Source organism: Leptonychotes weddellii, chromosome 13 (assembly GCF_054177405.1).
Source record: "Leptonychotes weddellii isolate Sample4059 chromosome 13, ASM5417740v2, whole genome shotgun sequence".
NCBI classification, from domain to species: domain Eukaryota; kingdom Metazoa; phylum Chordata; class Mammalia; order Carnivora; family Phocidae; genus Leptonychotes; species Leptonychotes weddellii.
The window spans coordinates 80,810,308-80,826,625 of record NC_138381.1 but is presented as its reverse complement, the minus strand read 5'-3'; the positions used below and the strand labels follow the sequence as shown (position 1 = coordinate 80,826,625).

The window sequence follows — 16,318 nt, the reverse complement described above, 5'->3', positions numbered from 1 at the left end:
GAGCGTGGGGGCGGGCGGGGCGCTGTGGGCGCGCGCGGGGCGCAGTGGGCGCGCGCGTCTCCTGGGGTCTGGGCTGGGGAGGAGGATGTGAATGCTGACGTCTGTCGGAGGTCAGTGTGCGCGGGGCACATGTCCAGCCTGCCCCTTTATCAGTCTCGGCTTCTCACAGCATCTCGTGAGATGGGAACGATTATTCCCATTTTTCCAACAAGGAAACTGAGGTCCAGAGAAATTAAGTAACTTGCGGGGTGAGGGGGCTGCGAGGTTCAGATACAAACGCCCCCACACCTGAGTGAGATTTCTCATTCTGCTGGTCTACAACTGCTTCCCAGCCATCGCCCCTTCACCCTCTGGTCCTGGCTGGTGCTGTGGCCCCGGTCTCCAGACAGGGAAACTGAGGCCCAGGCACTTCCGCTGGATCCACGTTACCCAGTCTGGGGGGAGTGGCGAGGGCTGGCTTCCAGGCAGAGCCCCGCCCCCTTCACCATCCTTCCCTGATACTCTTAGAGCCTCGGCGGCCCCTTTGGAGCAAGGAGATTCCGCACCTGCTGCACAATAGCTCTGTATTGACCGACTGAGATTCCGAGTAGCGAGGCACCGGGCACACAGTGACCCTTCACAGGCACATCCCCAAATTTTGCTCATGTGCATCGGGACAACCTGGTTGCCAGTGAAGGAAACCAGCTCAAAATGGTCCTAGTCAAGGAAAGGAAATTTAGGGGCTTGTGAGGCTGGGACACCGCAGAGTGCACTGATGTCAGGCGAGGCTGGGTCGGGTTTGTACAAGGACTGGATCAGAATTCAGTTCCTCCCTCCATTTATGCGTTGGCTTCATCCTTGGGCAAGATTTCTCCAAATGGCAGCCAAGATGGTGCAGGGCAGCTTCAGCCAACATCCTTGTCTTGTAGCAAGCAGAGCCACACACAGACCCGCAAGCCACAGACCCAGGGCCGTCTTTTTTTTTTTTTTTTAAAGATTTTATTTATTTATTTGAGAAAGAGAGAATGAGAGAGAGAGAGCACATGAGAGGGGGAAGGGTCAGAGGGAGAAGCAGGCTCCCCGCCGAGCAGGGAGCCCGATGCAGGACTCAATCCCGGGACTCCAGGATCATGACCTGAGCGGAAGGCAGTCGCTTAACCAACTGAGCCACCCAGGTGCCCCAGGGCCGTCTTTCATCGGATGATGTGGATTATGTGTTTGTCCCTGAGCCAACCATGTGGCCAAGGGATGGAAATGAGCTGACCTGCCTGCGTAGACCATGGGAAGGAGGGGGTTTTCTAAAGGAAACTGGAGGTGCTGAAGTCAGAGTAAGGGAGATGGATGGCAGGCAGGGCCGGACCAAGGAGCTCAGAAGAGAGGCCAGAGCAGTCCATCCCTGTGTCAGAGTTCTTCCTGCATTTGAGGGTTTGGAGCAGGATTCTGTGGGGGGACTCATTCCAGATGGTGGTGAAGAGAGAGGTAGCTGTGACAGTGGCCTCAGGTGCACAAACATAAGCGTGGACCTCAGGTGGGTCCAGACAGTGGCTGGAGACCATGGCGAGCACCTAGGATGCTGGGCTAGGACATACTTGGGGGGGAGGCATGTCCCTTCATGCCGGGGGCCACTACACACCAGCTGCTGCTTTCTCTTTGAGCCTGCCACTGAATTCTGGTGTTTGAACGTGGACAGAATCCAAGCACCGATGAGAGGCCACTTTTCACCATCAGATGGGCGATGTTGGAAAAGTGATACATCATCATGTGCCTAGGGTGTGGGAAGTGGGGGCTTTGGTGCCACGGGGTGGGGGTGGGGTGCCAGCTGGTACAGACTTACTGGAAGGCCATCAGGGAACAGCTATTAAAATTTTAAAAGTACATTTTCTATGGCTAGCGTTCTTGGTGTCTGCCCTAGAAAAACACTCCCATCTTTGCACAAGAAGGTGAAGGCAGGATGCACTAGTTTACCGTCAGAGGCTGCCTACATGTGCATGCAGGGCTGACCCACTAAAGCAGGGCCACGTGTCTGGTCAGTTGTGCGGGCTGTGGCCCAGGACGTGGGTGAGGGCGCTGCCCTCAGAGTTGTGATTCCTGGGGCGGGGGTGCGTCCCACTAGAGAGACAGCTGTCTCTTCTGAGACCCAGGAGGTGCCCTGGACAGACACACCCAGAAGACAGAACACTACCTGGAAGTTAGAAAGAAAGGACTAGATCTGGGGGCACCAGGGGAACCGCTCATACACCTTGTTGAGTGAAAAAAACAAATTGTGGGAAAAGAAATCAGAAAACCCCCACAAAACAACAAACATGTCTAACTATATCATTCTTCTGAGCCCTTGATCCAGCCTTGCCTGCATCCATCTCCCTTTCTCTGGCGTCAGCACCTCCAACTTCCTTTAGAAAGTTCCCCTTTGACCCTGTCAGCCCAGGGGTTTGGGATGCGGACCCCCACCATCTGGAGCATAGAAGCCAGGATGGGCCCATCCCTCCTTACCATCTCCCGGCCACACAACCTGCTCAGGGCCGGCCCCACGGCCCACGTCCTGCAAGGAGGGACAATCCTGAGATGGTGGCTTGGGCTCGCTGAGCTGGATGGCCGGGGGCTGCAGCTTTCCTGGGCTCTGTGTGTGTGTGTAAATGCAGAGGGAAAGTTCTGGAGGGAACCCACTACAGCACGTGATGAGGACTCCAGGCGGGAGGGCAGGGAGCAGCCCCAGGTCTGAGCTCATGTCCTCCCCTGGGCACTTCGTCCTGCTGCCTGCCCCTAGCACTCTCCGTCCCAGGCCCTGCACAGCCCAGGCTCATGACTGGCGCAGGAGAGATGCTCCGGGCCCTTGCACGTGATCTGCACCCTCCGGGGAAACCAGCTCTGACACCTTCCCATCCCTAGGTCCCCCGGGGGGGGTGTTCTCTGTCCCTGGGATCCTCTGCTTGGGGTCTGCTCGAGGGACCGGGCGAGGACGGGTGAGGCTGGGTGAGGATGGTGGGCACTGGGCTCTGTATGGGGGGACAAAGCCTGCTTTACTAACACTCCTACTAGGAGCAGCTATGTCTGGCTCGCTTGTGTAACTGAAAATCAATAAAAATGAGAACAAGAGAAATGTTAAGTATGTGTATTGGATGCAGAAGGTTGACTTACTCAAGTAGGGTCCCTTCTCCAAGACCAGGGTTTCGAGGGGAGGTGGCGCCCTTAGACCAGGCCCCATGCCTTCACTCTAGCAGGGTGGTGGGGCTCGGGCCTGAGCCCCTGCCCTTGTGGGGCTGCCGCCCTGGGTCGGGGGGACACGAATCATGTAGGCAAAGTGTGGAACAGTGGCCCAGAAATGCCCCATCCCAGCCCCCGGAACCCGAGAGCGTGGTTCCTTATGTGGCAAAAGGGGCTTTGCAGCTGTGATCAAGGCCAAGATCTTGGGATGGAATTGTCCTGGATGGCCTGGTGGGCCCAGTGTCATCACCAGAGTCCTTACAGAAGGGAGGGGAAGGCTCAGAGCCGGGGAGCAGGTCATGTGACAAGGGAAGCCGCGGCCAGAGTGGTGCAGCCAGGAGCCCGGGGGATGCAGGCCCCTCGAAGCTGGAAGCCCTGAGCCCTGGGGGGGGCCAGCCCTGCCCCACCTGCTCTCACCCCTGCAGAGCTGACCTCAGCTGCTGGCCTCCAGAGTGAGACTGAAGGTGTTTCTGCCCGTGAGCGTGTGGTCACCGTCACGGCAGCCACAGTGACTCTTACTTGTCAGACACGTGGCAACAGTATGCGGATGGCTGCTGCGGCGGGGACAGCCAGTGCCAAGGCCCTGGGGCAGCCTAGGGGGAGGGGCCGTGGGTGGAATGAGAGGGGGAGGTGATTTTAAAACATGTCCTTAAGGGGCACCTGGGGGGCTCAGTCAGTTGAGGGTGGACTCTTGATTTGGCTCCCCCTCTGCACCCCCCAACCCCACCCCCTCTCTCACAAGCCTGCAACGACATCGTTCTCTCTCTCAAGTAAATAGATCTTTTTTTTTTTTTAAGATTTCATTTATTTATTTGAGAGAGAAATAGAGAGCATGAGAGAGAGAGAGAGAGGGAACGAATGGGGGAAGGGGCAGAGGGGGAGGGAGAAGCCGGCTCCGCACAGGGCCAGACACAGGGCTCGATCCCGGGATCCCCAGGATCATGACCTGAGCCAAAGGCAGATGCCCAACCAACTGAGCCACCACCCAGGTGCCCCAATAAATAGGTCTTAAAAAAAAAAAAAGGAAAACATGTCCTTAAATCATGACACCCATCCCAGGGAGGTACTCCCTTCCCCTGGAGACAGAGCATGCCTTTGTGACCGCCTTCAAGAACAGCCAGGGGGCGCCTGGGTGGCTCAGTTGGTTAAGCGACTGCCTTTGGCTCAGGTCATGATCCTGGAGTCCCGGGATCGAGTCCCGCATCGGGCTCCCTGCTCGGCAGGGAGTCTGCTTCTCCCCCTGACCCTCCTCCCTCTCATGCTCTCTGTCTCTCATTCTCTCTCTCTCTCAAATAAATAAAATCTTTAAAAAAAAAAAAAGACAATTATAGGAAATTATCCAGAAAGCAACCGTTAAATTTTAAAAAATGTTGGGGCACCTGGGTGGCTCAGTCGTTGAGCATCTGCCTTCGGCTCGGGTCATGATCCCAGGACCCTGGGATCGAGCCCCGCATCGGCTCCCTGCTTGGCAGGGAGTCTGCTTCTCCCTCTGACCCTCCCCCTCTCATGCTCTCTGTCTCCCCTTCTCTCAGATAAATGGATAAAACCTTTAAAAAAAAAAGAACAGCCAGGCCCGGACTCATGTGATGACTTCTGAGCTGGCCGTGCTGGGTCCCTCTGCTCACTCGTGCAAGGTATTTCCTGGCGAGGTGGGGGGAGGGGGGAGCGGCGAGGGGGGAGAAGGAGGGGACAGAGATTCGCCAGGACCAGGGCAGTCCCAGCCCCCGTCCTTGCTCCCGCTGCTCAGGTACCAGCCTGTGAAAGGCCCTGTGCCACCACAGTGAGGGGGTCTTCACTGGCGTCTGCGGTTACACAACATAGAGTGCGCGCCTCACTTTCCAGAGGCGCGGGGTCCCGGTCCAGGCGCGGCTCAGGTCCCGGTCCCCGGTGGCAGGCTGGCCCCTCCGCAGGCCCCCCCAGGGCTGCAGGCACCATCTTCCCGCCGCATCCTCGGGGGTCCTGCCCCGTGCGCATCTGCGTCCCACTCTGCTCTCCACGGGGACTCAGTCCTGTGGGATGGGCCTGCCCAGGGGGCCCCGTGTCACCTGTCACCCTCCACACGCAGTCATATCCATGGAACGTGGGGTCGGGGATCCCCCCGTGTGGGTTTGGAGGGCAGCTGAGCCCCGAGGGAGGGTGTGAGGTCACGGGGCAGGGTCGGCACGGAGGGCTCGGTGAGCGAAGTGGCCGTGGGAGCCGGGGTTCCCGGGTGCTGTCCCGTGGCACTTGGACACACATCCCAGCTCCTCCCGCCCTGCCGTACCTCGGTCTGGGGCTGGTCCCCGCGCCCAGGCCGTGTCCCCCAGGGGCTCCGCAGCCCTTCCCCGGGCCTCGACCCCGCCCTGTGGGTCCTCGCAGCCACCTTGCGCGGGGCCACCGAGACTTCCCCAGTTTAACAAGAACGAAAGCAGAGCTACGTCCACACAGAGCCTGGCACGCGAGGGTCTCTGCAGCATCCTTCCCACAGCCGCAGAGTGCAAGCCCCCTGGTGTCCGTGGGCCGGACCAGGGCATGGATGCCCAGGAGGGGGCGCACCCACAGCGGGCGGGGCCGGTGTGACGCTCACCGCGGGCTGCAGAGTCCACCAGCAGAGCAGGAACTGTCCAGAGCAGGCATGTCCGGGGATGGCGCGCGGACTGGGCACCAGGGCCTGGGCGAGGTGGAATGTTCCGGAACCGGATGGTGGCGATGGATGCTGACACCACGCGGCGTGTGCTCACCCCCAGGGAAGGAGTCGTCAGGGCAGCTCCAGGCCCCAGAGCGGGTGGGGGCGCCCCCGTGTGTCCCTGCCTTGTGACCCCTGCACTGGGGACCCCGCTGCGTGACCGGCACCTTGCAGAGCTGAAAAAAGCCAAGTTTCCGTGGGCGTCGTATGGCTTCCAGAAGGAAGAAAGGCTGCTGGCAAACCAAGACATGCTGCTGTAAGGTTGACACTTTGTTTCCAACTTATGGAAGGAAGACACAGATCTGCCCCATCCAATGACCGCGCGGGACAGGAAGAGCCTCAGGTGAACACCGTGCTGGCGGGGAGACGGGTCCGGCGGTGTCGTCCCGGGGCCGGGGGGACGGGTCCAGGGATGTCGTCCTGGGGCCAGGAGAGATGGGTCTGGGGGAGACAGGTCCAGGGGTGTCATCCCGGGGCCAGGGGGACGAGTCCAGGGCCTTCGTCCTGGGGCCGGGGGATATGGGTCTGGGGGAGACGGGTCCGGGGGTGTCGTCCTGGGGTGGGGGGACGGGTCCAGGGGTGTCGTCCTAGGGCGGGGAAACAAGGCCTAAGCGACACGCTCTTTCCTAACCGGTGCCTGGAGGAGCCCAGCCGGGCCGGGAAGGCAGCAGAGTGGGGCGATTCTGTCCCTGCACCCCACTCAGCCCAGCTCCTGGGAGCTACAACGGCTACTCTGCGGTCTCGGGGTTTCCTTCCAGGGCCTCTGAAGTGCGGCAAATGGTGTCCCCCAGATTCACATCCACCCCAACCTGAGAACGTGAGCTTACTTGGAAAAAGGGCTGCTGCAGATGGAATCAGTTAAGATCTCGGGATGAGGCCGTGCTGGCTTATCTGGGGGGGGCCCGAATCCGGGACTGTGTCCTGAGAAGGGACAGACGAGCAGCCGCAGGACCAGGGAGGCAGAGGTGGGGGCCACACAGTCCCTCAGGGTGCCCGGCAGGAGCCGCCGCGCGGGCCGCACGAGGACCTCAAAGCCCAGAACTGAGAGGAGGGGCTCCCGTGATCTGGGACGGCTGCCCGGGACGCGGGCACGCCTCCTGCCTGCCCCTGCAAACACCTGCTGGCCCCACACGCTGTTTATGAGGAAAGATGGTGTCGGCCGTCCACCCGGCAAGTCCTGTGAAGGCCCAGAAGGCCGTGGAGACCTGGTTTCCTGGACGATGGGGTGAACTGTTGGTTCCCGGGGGCTTGCATCCTTCGCACCTTCTTTGGGCAGCAGTGCCCGATGTCCTGTGGGGGCTGGCCTGTCCCCACTGGTTCTGTCTGCTCCCGCTGGGGGCCCCGCTGCGCCACGTCCACTGAAAGCCTGGGCCAGAGCTTGAATCCTGATGGTTGGAAAAGCCCGAGAAGGGCTGCTGCTTGTGGGCTCCGTGGGCCCGCCAGCACCCGTCTGTCCCAGGGAGCTGCCACGTGCGGCCTGCAGGGCTGGGGCGGCCGGGGCTGGTGTCTGGTGCTCGGGGCCCCTCGCGGGAGGACCTGCTCCACCTTGAGCCCACAGGGCTGATGATGCCGCAGGCGGGCACGGGTAGAAAGGAAGGCAATCTGAAGACACCGTGGACTTCAGTTCCTCATACACGTCAACTCTGGCCCGCAAATCGTGCCGCGCGGGCCACGCTGGGGCCAGGCCCTGACGGCAGAGCACTTTGGTACCGTGGTCCTCGTTTGTATGTGGGTCTACAGCTGTTCCACAACGTTTATTGAGAAGACAACAAAGGGGATGTTCGCGTACAGACACGGAATAGCCCCAAGTCACACGGTAACCGCCGACTGAGAAAGCTGGTGGGTGACGGGCCACCTCGTGCGTGGGGACGGCTGTGGGGGGCAGCCAAGAGCCCTTCGCCCGTGTGTGTGGAAAGGGTGTGGGACGGTGCACGAGTGAACCGACCGCTCATGCAGACACCCCAACGTTGCTGGAGCCGCCCCGGGCCGCCGCCGCCCGCCTGCGAGCTCGGGGCAGGGCACCCTCAGCAGCTCCCGTCTGGTTCTGGGAGTCTGGCGGAGCGTCGGGCCACAAGTGTGACGGCCGGACACAGGTCGTGGGGAGAATGTGCCACCCGGGCACGACTGCCGACCGCAAACAGGTGGGAAGAAGTTTTGGAGAACAATTTTATTGGCCCATTTTAAGAGCCTTAAAAATAATCCAGTAAAAATACTGCAAATTCATTATGAGAGAACCTTTTTAAGGGGGAAAACTCGACCCAGCGCTGACGGCAGCGTCTTCCGAGGACGGCGTGTGGTCGGGGGCCCAGACCGGGAGGGCACAGGGGGTGTGGTTACCCCCGGAGCCTCTCCTGTCGCTGCAGCCTGGGGTGGCCCCAGCGCAGAAACGCGCACCACACGGCCTGCGCCAAGCCCCATGTCCCCGTATTTCCGTTGCAGCAAGTGCGGGTGTGGGAGCTCAGCAGGGGCCTGGCAGGTGCCCCGCGTGCGTCCTGCTCCGTCTGCGCGTCCAGAGGAGGCGTGGTGCGCGGCCCGGACGCAGAGTCCCCCGCGCGTCCCCACGGCACGTGCCCGTCTGGGTGGGCTCTCCGGGGCGCGCCTGCTCGCGTCTGTGCAAAGCTGTGGTACCCCGGGCGTGAGGCGGCCCTGCCGCGCTCCCAGACGCCGCGTCCCACGGGGTCCAACGCAGGCGCTGCTGGGGACACGCGCCCCACGCTGAGCGCCACGGCTGTCCTGCTGCATCGGCCCTGGCGACTCCCCCCCCCCCACACTCGCTTCTGCCTCCTTTAGGGGGAAACGACACAGCCGAACGTGAACAAGCAACGAGGGACAAAGCAGGTTTGCCGGCGGCTCGCACGGGCCTGCCCAGGGCAAGCTATCTACAAAAGCAACGTCTGCACATAAAAACCTGCAACCAAAGACAAGGGACAAATTGGAAGAAAATTATTTAAAAATAAATCGTGTGGAAAGGGCTCACCGGAACATTCAGAGCGCCGGGACCCAGTAAGACGCTCGAGAGTAACGGCTGGCCAAGGGACAGAGTCTGCTCGGCAGAAGAAGATACACACGGACGTTTCCATCTAAGAGAAGCTGCTCGTCTCACCCCTAATTAAGAGATGACGCAGCAGAGCCAAGTGTCTGAGGTCACACCGCCCTGGGGCGGGCGCGCGAGGGCGCCGACGGGGTTGGGGAGGAGCCTTCCGGACAGCAGGTGCGCCCATCAAACTCAAAGCTGCGACCTGTCCCTGCACAGCCGGGGACGCGCTCTGCAGAGAAAGCCGCCGTCAGGCCGCAGGCTGAATCCAGGTGCATTCCGACGGGGGCACCAATATGACCGATGAGAGGAGACGGGCCCGTGAGCCACCGCGGTGCGTCCGGAAGGCACGGAAGACGAAGCAGGGAGCGCCGCGTGAGGCTGACCGGTGTGCGGTGGGTGGGGACGCCTTCCTCTGCTCTGCACCCCTGCCCACCCGCTGGGGGCCCCCCAACGACCCGCCACCCGCCCCTCCCTGCCACCCGGGGCAGAAGGAGCTCCGGGGAAGCGGGCGGACTGGGCCACAGGGACTGGGCTGCGGGCACGGTGGGGGGGTGTGCGCGAGCGGTGCCATGCGGGAGCACCAATCCGAACCTCGGACGTCACCGGGCGGCAAGTCCGTACGAATGGTGGTCGGACTAAGACCCAGACCAGGAACAGCCTCTCCCGTGCGACGCAGCTTGCCGGCGCCCACAGTGGCCCACGAGTCCCAGGACAGACGACAAATGGTGAAAACACACAAGCCAAACAAGGAAAAAACCGCCCCACAGTCGCTAGCTAGAAAAGGTGTTTTCCTCCCATTTTATTTGATAATACATTTTCACAGAAACATGATATTATTTACAAATATACAGGTAAGAGACTGCTGGTCAAAAATCTTAAACTGAAAATGTCATCAAAAATTAATTTACAAAAACCACCAACTGCCCAGGGGCGTCCCTGGGGGAGAATGTGGACGGCGTTGGATGGGTCTGTGCACGCGGGAGCTGCTTGGCTCTCCGGCCCCACAGCCCGGGCGCTGGGCCAGCACGACGCCCGCGTCTCAGGAGGCACTGGTCTGCATGTTCTTGGAAGCGGCGAGCATCGCCCTCACTTTGGCCATGAGATCCTTCATGGAGAGATGCACGGGGTCCCTATGGCTTCCTGCTCAGACCCGGCACGCGGACCGCGGGTACGGGAGTGCCCCATGAACGTGTCGGCGGGAAGGCCCGCCGTGGGGACCCCGCAGCCCTCCAGGGTCAGGGCCCACCGGCGGGGCCGAGATGGGGACCCCGAGGGAAAGCCAGCCCTCTGGAGGCGGGGGGAGGGGGCGCTTTACCTGAGTTATTTTGCTCTGCACGGAGGAGACAATTGCCGAGGAGATCTGGCCGTCTTTTTCCTGAGAAACTCCCCTGAGTGAACAGAGAGAGGTCACAGGCTTAAAAATACTTAGACGCATTGTCGTATTTGTTACTAGTGTCTTTCAAGAAGAGATCGTTATAAATATACATTTTGCTTTCACATTTCACGTTACAGAATCTGAAATATTTTATAAGGTGCAGCCTGACTCAGAGAGTGTTTTCCCGTGAACACCCTGGGAGCCAGACGTAGTGAAGATGAGGACGGGACAGAAGCTGCAGAAGGCTGGAGCCGCATGGAGCCGCCACCCCGCGGAGGGCCGCGTGCCGGACTCTGGCCTCCGAGGCCGCCACACGCACTATCTACCTGCGCCCTCAAAGAAGCCACGGCTTAGGGTCTTAACCCCCTCTGGGAGCTGTGCGCCTGCTACTTACGAACCCGAACTTCAGGTTCGGGCCCCTGACCCACACTGATGAAGGCAGCGGGTCCGTAACCAACAGCGAGGCAGCCTCGCTCCGAACCCCCGCCCAGGTCTGGGTGGGTGAGCAGCAGGGGGACCTGGCAAATGCTTCCTGACAGCCCCGGGCAACGGGGACGCGTACATCAATGGCACCGGCCAGGCTGCTCACGTGACAGTCAGCTGTGGACTCTGATGTCACCTGGCCTGCTCTGTCAGGCGGTGCTGGTTCGACCCCTGCGTCCTGTGGCCTGGCGTGAGTGGTGACTGACCCCCTTGCCTGCCTTCCCCGTGATCACGCCGGGCCCTGCAGCTGGGGCCATGCCGCCCAGACGCCCTCACCGAGGACAAAGGCACCATGTCAGTGGTTTCAGGACGGCTGCCGTCAACTAAGGCACCATTTCCCAGTGGGTCAGACAGTGGGGAGTCCTCTAGTCAGCGTCCGGGGAGGGGGCCAGCCCACTCCAGGGACCAACACCGAGAGGACCGGCTGTTCGGGGATTCCCGCTGCCTAGAGCCGGGGCCTGGGGGCAGCTTCCAAACCGGCGCTCCGAGGCCAGAGCCCAGTTCTGCCCAGTGGCACACGAGGAGCACGTGGGGGGCGGGCACGCCCAGGCCGGGCTCAGGGGGCGCGTACCTGGAGCGCTCCTGGCTGGAGCCCCGACTCTCCACGGGAGAGATGCTGGCCGAGTGGGCCGTGTGCCGGCGCGTGGCCTGCTTGCTCGGGGATGCCGACTGGGACCCGGCCTTGGACTCGGTCCGTGACCGTGAGCGCCTCTTCTTCTTCTTCTCGTGGGGGCTTCTGCAAGGAAAGTGGTTTCAGACAAAGATACGGCAGGCTCTGGAAGGAGGAGTTTCGAGTGTTTTCCAAGGGACAGCTGGTGGGTTTGGCTGCCCGTTGTGCTAACTCCTTCTAAAAGCCATGCACGGTTTATTTAGCTCACAACTGACAGACGCAGCAAAGTCACACACAAGTGAAGGAAGGCCACCCCCCGTAGGAGGTCTGTCCCCCGTCTCAAGAGGCCTATGGGGTTTGAAACACGGTCAGCACTTTATCTGCATTTAAAAAAACCTAAGGAGAGTAACCAAGTGCTGTTCACTCCGTGTCCATAGACGTGACGAGGACTCTAAGCAAGAGATGGGGAGCATCACAGCCGAGGGCCGCGCACACAACAGCTCCAGCCCCCTGACCTACACTTCCTGGGACTGCAGAGCCCGTCCCCGCTCGCCCAGCGGCTGACTGCCCACATTCCCTTCCAGACCCCAGCCCGCCCCCCATGCCCCAGCACGCGAAGCTCCAGCGCATGCCCTGCCCTGTGACCCTCCTGTGACTCCCCAAAGAACATTTAAGAAAAAAAGAGAACATATACAGGAGATAAGAGTGACGTGTGGTCCAGACTGGCGCCGGGCCTCCCTGCTCGTGGCCCCTCTGCTTCCTCCAAACATGACGGTCCCCTGCTTTTTGGAAACTGTGCCCCATCACACATGACGGATGGGTGACTGACGGGCGACCGAGTACTTGCTGTAGGGTCTGTGTGTGGTCAGTGCCGTCCTGAGACCATCACAGGTGCCCATGTGGGTCCTGTGGGTGACGGGGCCTCACAACGGCGGGAGCCTGCACGTCTTCACGGAGTTAGACGTCCAGGGCCAGCCCCGCACAGCCCCCTCCGCTCGGCGCCTCACAGACAGACCCTTCCGCACCTGGGGACACCCACGGCCTGTCCATACGCCTGCTCGCCCTGCCCTCGGGGCTCCCCACGGTGCTCTTGCGCAAAGGCACATGTGCGCCCCGATGAAGCCACGGGACACTGCAGCGGGGCACGGCTTGCAGCACCCCGACTCCGCCGTGTTCACAAAGGCCGGCCCGCGGGGCACAGCCCGGCAGCTTCCACTTGGCCGGCACGGAGAAGAAGAGGTCCATAAACGCAGACGCTGCTCCCAGTGCTGGACACACAGACGTGGAAACCACGCCACACCCCTGGTTTCTAAACTGCAGAAGCTGGGTGCAGTCTTAGGTCTGTAAACACATGCTAATTTCAGAAGCAGCAGCAAAGATACACAACTATTCCGCAGCACGGGACAGCCGTGCAAGTCCGGCGAGTCTGTGGCTGCCCCCGTGAACGCAGGAGCCATCCCGGCTACGCGCCAGGTTCAGTCTGAATACAGCTACGTCACACGACAAGCCTGCCTCGGCGTTCGCTTCAGGAATTAAGGGACTCGTTCCTCTAAAAACAAGCGAGGTGCACCTCACATCCAGAGAAACAGGACGGTTTTAAGTGCTGTCGGACGCATGATGACAAGTGTTGACACCGTGACACCCCCACTCCTCTCATCAGGAACACCACCTTTCTAGAAAGTTCCGTCCCTGCTGCCTCCGGTCATGCGGACCCCCTTCCCCACGGTCACAGGTAACCATGGCTCTGATTTCTGCCCCATCGATGAAAGCTTCACGGAGGCAGAATCACGCAGCGCCACGCTGCCATCACTCGTCCACGCCGAGCCGTGTCCCCAGCTGGCTTTCTGCTGCCGAAGCGTTAGCGTGTGCAACCTGCCAGCATGTCTGTGCCCTCTCCCGGGAACAGGCGTGTGCGTTGTCCATTGCGACAACAGATCAGGTGCTTCTGTGGACAAATGTTCCCGGCGGATGAACGGAGATGGACCGTGGGGTGGCGGCGCTGGTGCTCGGCGTCACAGGAAGCCGCCCCGCTGTTCCCGGCCCCCTGCAGCCCCCGTCGCCAGCCCCACTGCGGCCACCCTGTGCTGAACCCGGCAGGGGCTAGTGCGCTCGGCTGCTCTTCAGGGCCGTGTCCGCGGGCTACGTCCGTGGACCGCTTCGTGAACTTTCGAGTCACCCACTCGCTCCGCAGCCGGGTGGTTTCTGTCTGGAATCGACATAGGCCCTTGTCAGAGACACGGCGAGGGTTCCCGGTGTGCGGTCCGACTGTTCACGCTCTTCGCCGTGACTGAGTGAAGGTCAGCAAGCTCACGCTCACCACTCTCCTCCCTCCTGGTGGGGTTTCCACATCCGCGGGACCTTCGGCCGCAGTCTGTGACCCTCCGAGTTAAGCTGTGGCCTGTAGAACAGGCCACTTTCTTCCGCTTGGACAGCCAGCTGCTGGAGCGGGTTTCGCTGCAAAGCTCTCCTCCCCGAGCTTCTTGGCAACCCTGCCATTTTAGGGCGTCCGCTCACGGTCTTACCCGGCGGTTCCCTGTGAGTCCGGAATTGGCAGGAAGCGGCCTCCAACCCTATTCTTCTGCGAGACCGTTGTGGCTACTCCAGGTCCTCCATGTTTCCACATAGACGAGAGTTCCCGATCGCCCATTTCTACAAAACACCTGTGGAGTCCTGCTGGGGCGGTGCTGCATGGACAGGTCACTTCAGGGAGAAGAAACCTGAGGGACACTGCTCCCCCATCCACGAACACGGGCTCTATGTGTTCTTACGGTTCTTAGAATTCTTCTCAGAAATGTTTGTGGCTTTCAGTGTAGTCGTTTCCCCGTAAGTAGCTTGTTACTTGGATACGGTCGCACGTCACCTTCCCAACTGTTCCAGGCTGGAATGCAGAAGGAAATGCTTCCTTTCCAGTCTTTACGCCTCTCCCCTGTTCTCGCCCTGCTGTCTGGGTCACCTGGCTGCTGGTCCTGGGGCGGCGAGCGTGGCCCCATCACCGCCAGACGCTTCCTTCCATTCCCTTAGCTCAGGGCTCCGTGTCGCCCTGTTTTCTTTTTAGTGAACGGTTGAAGAGCGTAGCCAACAGCTCTCCTGCATCTGCTGGGATGTCCTAGGACTTTGCTCGTTTACTCTGTGAAAACAGTGAATGACAAGGGTCGCTGGTGGACGTTAACGAAACTCGCAGTCCTGACACTGAGCTGCTTGTCGGACGCGTCTCCTCACACCACCCTGCTGGGCGCAGATCGCAGGGCGCTCTCTAGCGTCTTTGCAGCTCTGTTCTTCAGCGTTTCGGTTTGTGAACACCACACGCGCCCCGTGCCCTTGCGCACACCCCTCCCGACGTGGCCACGCCCACCAGCCCACGTGCTCTTCGGGAGCCACCGCCACGGAGCCCAAACTGGTCTCTCTTCTCCCCTGAATGTTTGTTAGAACTTAACGATGGAAGCCATCTGGGCCTGGAGTTCGGTGGTTTTAAATGATACAGAAATGCTTTGGCAGAAGCGGTTATTTAGATTTTCTATTTCTTCTGCTGACAGTGTGGTCACTTGTATCTTTCAGGAATTTGTCCATTTCACCCAAGTTGTCAACCTAATTAGAAAAAGATTTTATTCTCCTTTTAACATCTGTAGGCTCTTTCATTTTTTTTTTTTATTATTTAAGATTTTATTTATTTATTTGACAGAGAGAGACACAGCGAGAGAGGGAACACAAGCAGGGGGAGTGGGAGAGGGAGAAGCAGGCTTCCCGCGGAGCAGGGAGCCCGATGCGGGGCTCCATCCCAGTACCCTGGGATCATGACCTGAGCCGAAGCAGACGCTTAACGACTGAGCCACCCAGGCGCCCCTCATTCTTGATCAATCTAAATGAAGACATCGATTTTTGATCATTTTCAAAAAACCATCTTTTAGTTTTATTGTTAGTCTATTTTCCTCCCCCCCTTTTTAAAAAAAACAGAAGTACAGACAACACTCAGTGTCGTACTAGTTTCTGGCCACCAGGGTGACTGCACGAGTGAGATGCTGCCGTCTGTCACCCACACCTCTGACTGGACTCCCTACGCTGGGCCTTTCATCTCCAGGACGCCTTCAGTCCATGATCTCCTGGGCCCTGGCGGCAGCCACCAGTTTGTTCTCTGTATTTGTGGGTCTGTTTTGTTTCTACAAGTCCACATATGAGTAAAATCCTATAGTATTTGTCTTTTTCTGACTAACTTATTTCACTTAGCACAATACCCTTTAGTTCCAACCATATCGTTGCAAATGGCAAGATTTCACTCCTTTTTGATGGCTGTGTAGTATTCTGTTGTATATATAACACATCTTCTTTATCCTTTTATCAATCGATGGACGGGGCTGTTTCCAGTTTGGCTGTTGTAAATAGTGCTGAATAAATATGGGGGTGCATGTGTCTTTTCCAAACAGTATTTTTTCTTTGGGTAAATACCCAGTAGTGAGATGACCTGATTGTAGGTTTGTTCTATATTTAACATTTTGAGGAACCTCCATACTGTTTTCCAGAGTGGCTGCACCAGCTTGCATTCCCACGAATAGTGTAGGAGGGTTCCCCTTTCTCCACATCCCCGCCAACATCTGTCATTTTCTGACTTGTTCATTTTTGCCATTCTGACTGGTGTGAGGTGGTATCTCATTGAGGTTTTGATTTGGCTTGAACTCATGACCCTCAGAGGAAGATCTGAGCTGAGATCAAGAGTCAGATGCTTAACCGACTGAGCCACCCTGGCATACCTTATGCCCATTTTTATTTTATTTTACTTATTTATTTATTTATTTTTAAAGATTTTATTTATTTATTTGAGAGAGAGAGAATGAGAGACAGAGAGCACGAGAGGGAAGAGGGCAGAGGGAGAAGCAGACCCCCTGCTGAGCAGGGAGCCCGATGTGGGACTCGATCCCGGGACTCCAGGATCATGACCTGAGCCGAAGGCAGTCGCTTAACCAACTGAGCCACCCA

General features: G+C 59.3%; 1 protein-coding gene across 2 annotated transcripts in view; it reads right to left on the bottom strand.

Annotated features, from left to right (window-relative positions):
- Positions 1 to 9,653: 9,653 nt before the first annotated feature.
- The window catches only part of SFSWAP (splicing factor SWAP), a 70,129-nt gene continuing 63,464 nt past the window's right edge, over positions 9,654 to 16,318 (bottom strand). For both annotated transcript variants that reach the window (XM_081802427.1, XM_081802428.1), the window contains exons 16-18: positions 11,312 to 11,476; positions 10,198 to 10,270; positions 9,654 to 9,987 (exon numbers count right to left, since the gene is read on the bottom strand). In XM_081802427.1, the coding sequence (XP_081658553.1) occupies positions 9,922 to 9,987; positions 10,198 to 10,270; positions 11,312 to 11,476 (304 nt within the window). In that variant the 3' untranslated portion in view covers positions 9,654 to 9,921. The remainder of the gene's footprint in view (positions 9,988 to 10,197; positions 10,271 to 11,311; positions 11,477 to 16,318) is intronic.